At 42.8% G+C, this 6,000-nt stretch overlaps 1 protein-coding gene across 6 annotated transcripts in view; it reads right to left on the bottom strand.

The window, feature by feature from the left end:
• Positions 1 to 240: 240 nt before the first annotated feature.
• The window catches only part of LOC116230830 (uncharacterized), a 209,420-nt gene continuing 203,660 nt past the window's right edge, over positions 241 to 6,000 (bottom strand). For 4 of the 6 annotated variants that reach the window (XR_016469606.1, XR_016469607.1, XR_016469608.1 and 1 more), the window contains 2 exons: positions 3,601 to 3,714; positions 241 to 963 (listed from right to left, as the gene is read on the bottom strand). Coding sequence is in view for 3 of the 6 variants with exons in the window: in XM_090147294.1 (XP_090003420.1) it covers positions 3,653 to 3,714 (62 nt within the window). In the remaining 3 variants the exon portion in view is untranslated. Of the gene's footprint in view, positions 964 to 3,028; positions 3,322 to 3,600; positions 3,715 to 6,000 lie in introns of those variants that run through there. The other 2 variants (XM_090147295.1, XM_090147297.1) reach the window with 2 other exon arrangements.

Below are 6,000 nucleotides of genomic sequence, written 5' to 3'. Positions count from 1 at the left end.
TTCGAATGACCTAAGGCGATGGAGCTTGAGCATGAGCCTTGCATCTTGTAGCAGCAGGTCATGTAGGCAGAGATGTGATTTCCAATTACTGCTAGGCAGGAGGGGAGCATCTGAGAGTGCTTGTTTTGTTTTGGAGTGTCTCCGGTGGAAGGCGTATGTGAAAAGGCTTTTAATGTTTCCTCATCAGGAGGAAACTGCTCATGTATTAACACAGAGACTGGGTGCTTCCACGGGCAAGGTGAGAAGACCTAATGAAAAGGCCACAAAAGCATCCCAGCAACCATGGCAAAAAAGTGTTTTTTATTACTTGCATATTGTGGTACAAACCTGGCCATGCCTTCAGAAGGGAGAATATTACTATGCTGAGTTTGGTGCCTCTTTTCTTTCCCAGCTTTCACCATCAGAAGAGTGGAAAGATGTTACCAGATAAGTTGTCTGTTGTGCTTTGATTTGCGTTCTGCATTACATTCTCTGTTATTTTCCTGTAAATTGTATTGCTGTCAGAAAGAGAGGAAACATTATAATCCTATGAATAATGCATAATGTGGATGGTTTTTTTTCCTTTTTCGTGAGCAGCATAGATTTTCTGGGAACAATGGACAGGAGAGGTTTGCTGGCGTTGCCCTACAGATTTCATTCTGGGAAAGAAGTAATGTTTGAAGGTTGGTATCAGTCATGTGCATGTGGAAAAAGTAAGTTATCGCTATCTATCTCCAATTAGTTACCTCTTGTCTAGAGAGAGTGGAAAGAGTTTCAGACATAATTTCTGTGGATATTATTAATGAAGGTTTTCTTGCACAGTTGGGTTAGATTCTTGTGGCCTTGCTCCTGAATGTTTGGTGCCATGCCACTGCTGCCTGGCTCCTCTTTAATGGATCCCAGACCAGGCAGTTTCAAGTAACAGCAGATATTCCAAATCCTGGGAGAATAATGAAATATGTAGAGGAATGTCAAAGGAGATTCCTATAAAGGAAAAATAAGGTTAAATGATGACATAGTTGCCACTGGGTATTTTCCTAGCCATAAAAGATTTCGGGCTTATCCAAATGCAGAAACAGGTGAAAAAGGAATTGTGCTACACCACGAAGGTGCTCTGGGCTGAAACACAGTGCTTCACGCTCACCTAAGAAGTTTGTTCCTGATATTCTATGGTGGTTTCTCCAGGTGATTTCTTTGTGTTTGTTCTTGTCAGCTCTTCTCAAACAATTAAAAGGCACTTGTGTCTCCCTTTCCTATTTCTAATCACCGTTTCTATTCAGCATTGAAGGGAGAAGTGCCATGAGGAGCTGGAGCCAGACATACCATGCCAAGAGCTGCAAGATCTCTGCTTTACTGCCACGGCCCTCCTGCTTTGCCCATCCTCTGCATCCTTAGGAGGTCACCATCACCTCCAATAAGCTCTGTTCTGCTTTCTAGGTGCTTTTCTTTTGTAGATCCTGTGCCCCAATGACATTTCTGACCTGCCAGAAAAATATATCTATTTCCCCAAGTGTTGTGGAATTGTTTATATGATAAAGTGTTGGTCTGTGTGGAGCTGAAAGGAAAATGCCAGAGTGACCTTCCTACTGTTGGCAGGAGGATGACCAGCAGCAAGTTCCTGGCAGTCACTAATTGACTCATTAGAGGTCTCTGTGGGTGTGCTCACAGGAGAGTAAGCACGTCTGTACTGCCTCCACTGATGAGAAGCATGGATGTCAGGATGGCAGTGTGGACAGGACTGGGGTCCCAGCTGGTGTGGGACAGCCCAGGCATCACTGGCTGTGGGGTGCTTCCACAGCTCAGACAGGCTGTAGGTCTGTGAGAGCTGGGGAAAACATGCCAGGTCAGGACATTCCTGCAGTGACCCTGCAGGAATCAAAGTGCTTCATCAGCCAGCAGGACAAGGTGATGCTAAGTTGTGCTGAGCTGCCTGCCTTAGGCCAGCCCACTCCAGTGCAGCAGGTTGCCACGTTCCCTGTGCCTTGCTTACAGAAATCTTAATATATGCTATTAGAAATTGTAAGAACAAAGAGTTTGAGCACAGTTTATATTTTGCTTGAGCACTGCAGTGGGTCTCAGCTAATTCATCAGCAGTGGTTCGTTCTGCTCGAAATCCTAGGGAATGGCTCCTCTCCTGGGGCATTTCTTCCAACTTAATTGCCAAGTTATAGTGAAATACGAGGTTCGTTGTTGTCTGCTGGAGCACTGGGGATTTTGTTTTGTTGGCACATTTTTCATGACCCCATGTCAGCAGCATAACTAGGCTATGAGATAATTTGTATGCTGTAGACGAGCAGCTGAATGCATCTTCTCCAGAGAGAAAAATAAGTTTGATCAGTCCAGCAGCGTTAATTAGGTAAAACTGAGAAATAACTTTAATTTTGTAGATTAAATGATATCAGACCATGCAAGACATTAGAAACTGCTATGCAGGTGGAAATTGAATTGGTCAAAACTGGCAGTGAAACAATAAAAATGAGAAAAACAGTACCTGTGTTTGGAAAAAAAAATGCTACAGCTCAAAAGGCCGTATAAAAACCAAAAGGAAAGGGTGGTGTGCTCTTATTTCCCTGCTTTAGTGCGTTAGTTTTACAATAGCTTTCCTCTCATTTCCTAATTAAGCAGTTTTGAAGTTGTGAGAAAGGACAACTGCCCTATTAGCCCAGCTCCTCCTCCCAGTGCTGTTGCAGGTGTCCCGCTGTTGTTGCACGACTTTGGATGCAATTGGTTGTACTGAAATATTGTTGGCAGCAGGGATGAGGATTAAATAGCATAGGAAATACAGAAGAAGCAGATTTGTAATGATGTCTGCTAATCCCTGAACTATCTCTGTGATGTATGTTGCTTTAAGGAGCGATGAAGGATGGATTCTGTGCCAGTTTTTGCCCTGCACAAATCTCTCTGCACAGGAGGTAACTGCGTACAGTAAAAATCTTTTTATTGGGAAGTGCAGCAGTGACCAGCCTGGCAATGTAATTCTCTGGCTTCCTGGAAAAGAAGTGTTTCCATGGGAGTATTAGAAATCCTCCCAGGAGCTGAAGCTGCCAAGGCTTATTGTGGCTGGGAGACCAGTGGCCTGATCCCAGCAGCCTGGTCGAGGAGGGACATCAGCTCCTGCTGGTCACCACAGAGCTGCAGCTGGGGAAACAGCTCACAGACAAGCTCCAGTCTTTGTTTTGTTTTCAAAGCATTTTGCCTTTTATTTCTGATTTCTGTGGTCCCTGCCATGTCAGCCAGGATCCTCTGTGGCCAGAGGTCCTGCTCTGCTCACTGTTGGAGGCCGTTTCCCTCACCAGCTGCAGAGCACAACTGTTTGTACAGCTGAGCCATGGTGCACCTAAACTTAAATGTGAAATTCATAGCATCACAGAATCATAGAATCATCAAGGTTGGAAAAGACCACCAAGATCATCTAGTGGAACTGTCAGCCCATCCCCACCATGCTCCCTAAAACATGCCCTCAGTGCCACATTTAACCTTATCTTGAAAACCTCCAGGGACAGTAACTCCACCCCCTCCCTGGCAGCCTGTGCCTCTGCTTACCCCCACTCTTTCTGAGAATAAATTTTTCCGGATATAAAAAGGTGGAAGAGTTGTTGAAAACTGTACTTTGGTGCCTACCGTATGCAAACTTGGTAGTCATAGAGGAGCTTCGTCTCCATACCTCAATGTCCTACATTGGCATGAGGTGCCACTGGCTGAAGCTCTTTGGGCTGCCATTCTGTGGCACATTCACTAAAAAAGGAAAAGAAAGGCGATCATGGCATTAGCATATTGTTACCTGATAGGGAATTTACCCACGATTGTTTCCTATGACATTTTAAACCAAGGAAGGTTGGTAAGATTTTGTCCAGTGGAGTAATACATGTTCGACAGCAGGGAGAGTATCTGAGGAGAAAAACAGTGAAGGCAATAGGCTTCATTCTTCGGAGCTTCCTGACCCCATTCTCATTTGTTGGGACCTGGTTTGAAGTTCGAAGAGACCCACAGTGAAGATACGAGATCTCACGAAGCAAACAAGAGAAAATGAGTTTAATGAGTACTGCATGCTCTACATCCCATAATTTTACCAGTAAGCTCTCAGACTTCTCACAACTACTCTGAAATTGGCAGCCTAGACTTCATATTTTCTACCATTTTGCCATCACATGCAATTTTAGTTCTCAAGTGACTCCAATTTTAAACTTTCAGTGATTTAAACAGCTGCACTGTGCACAGATTCAAGTGAGGACATGCTTTTGTAATCAAGCAGCCCAACTCCAAATTTTATGGTTTGATGGTTACTGTGCCATTCAAACTATGCCCCATTACACAGAAGTGCATTCCTTTGATTTTACCAAAGAGACCATAAATATGACAAAAAGCATAGCTGGAAAACATGATTTCATGCCTGGATTTTTCAGCTCCTTTTTAATACAAAGAATAAATAAAGTGATCTCTGAAAGGGGCATCTCTTTGCACCAAATTATGTTTGGATTGTTTGCATGACTAGCAAAGCTCATTGTTAGTCTTTCTAGAAAATAGCTGTGTATAACAATGTTTAGAAAAATAGTTTTCAAATCAAAAGAATGAGGGTAAGAGCGTAACTTCCCATTTCAGTAGTTTAACATTGTGGAAGCTCAGAGCATAGGGGGAGGAAGCTGTTCTGCTTGATATAAAAAATGTAGATGATGTTCCATAAATGCATAAATAAAACTAATTGTCAGCAGTTGTATACTTGGCAAACTGTAAGGCTTATTGCTTGCAAATTTCTTACTGTATCCTTTCCTTTTTCCCCCAAGGTGATGTAATGTTTTCATCTCTAAAAACCTGGTTTTGAGAAAAGCTTCGTCTCCAAAATGGAAATCTGCTTTTGATTCAACATTAGGTACTAGCAGGACTGTTCAGTCCTATTTCTTCGATTACTGCAGCCTTTCTTGAAGAAAAGTCCCAGTGCACATTGCCCAGTGCATGTGCAGTGTCTGTTAAAGGTTACCCACATCCCAGCATTCATTCGCCACCAGCAGAAAAGAACAGAAAAAATTCAATCAAAATTTGTAAATAAAAATGAATAGCTATGCCATCTGGTGCTAGTGAAGCAAAACATACAACAGTATGCACAGGTACAATAATTGAGAATTTAATTTGGGTAATTAAGTTTAATACATAATAAAATTTTATAGTAAACATTTAAAATGCTCCTAAAAATGTAAGTGCTTATTTTCTCAACGTTTTATAGAAAGGTACTTATTACAAACACATCTATTGGGTAATTTTGCACTGTGAGTTTTTAGGTAAAGTACTGACTTACATCAAAGCCTGAGCACGCTGTTGGCAAGTGACTTCAGCTGGTGTTGGATTAGGGCCAGGAGGCCAAAGGGTAAGCTTTAAAAATGTAACTATGCTTCTGAAAAACTCACATCAAGTACTTTTTCTTGCCGACATTTGTGATTTTTTTTTAATGTACAAAAAAAAGAAAAAAAAAGGAAAAGATTATATTTCCCCTCCCCTCTCTCTACTTCCCACCCTTAGCTTGCTTGGTGCTTCCTCAAGTGGAGAACCTGGTGTCTGGGAACATTCCAGCACCATTCCCAACAGCCAAAGGCAAATTGGCCCCAAGTTGGATCCCTTGACCCACCAGCACTACTCTCCTGGGCAGCAGCATGCTGCCATCCCAGCACTGTCTGGCTGGGGGAGCTTGGGTGCTGTCAGTGCCAAAGAGAAGATGAAGGGTGGAGTGGAGGGACAGCATTAAAGGCTCAATGCAGTTCTCCATCTCTGCTTTCCCTAACTCCTTAAGATGGGCTGGTGGCAGTGCCAGTATCAAAGGACATTTGCTGAGAAGGTCAAGAGAAAGGCTACGGTAAATCAGTCCTACCAGTGACTTGTAGCACTGCAAGGGGGGCTGAAAGCCCATAGGAGCCCACTGAGAGCATGTGAGTAGATGGGCTTGACAATACTGAAATTTGGGTGTTGTTACAAGATTATTAAAAGATAATGTAATAACAATAAAATCTGGCTGCAGATTAACGCCTTTAGAAA

This window comes from Phasianus colchicus, chromosome 10 (genome assembly GCF_987193195.1).
Source record: "Phasianus colchicus chromosome 10, bPhaCol1.hap1.1, whole genome shotgun sequence".
NCBI lineage: Eukaryota > Metazoa > Chordata > Aves > Galliformes > Phasianidae > Phasianus > Phasianus colchicus.
This window is presented reverse-complemented; position numbering and strand designations above follow the sequence as displayed.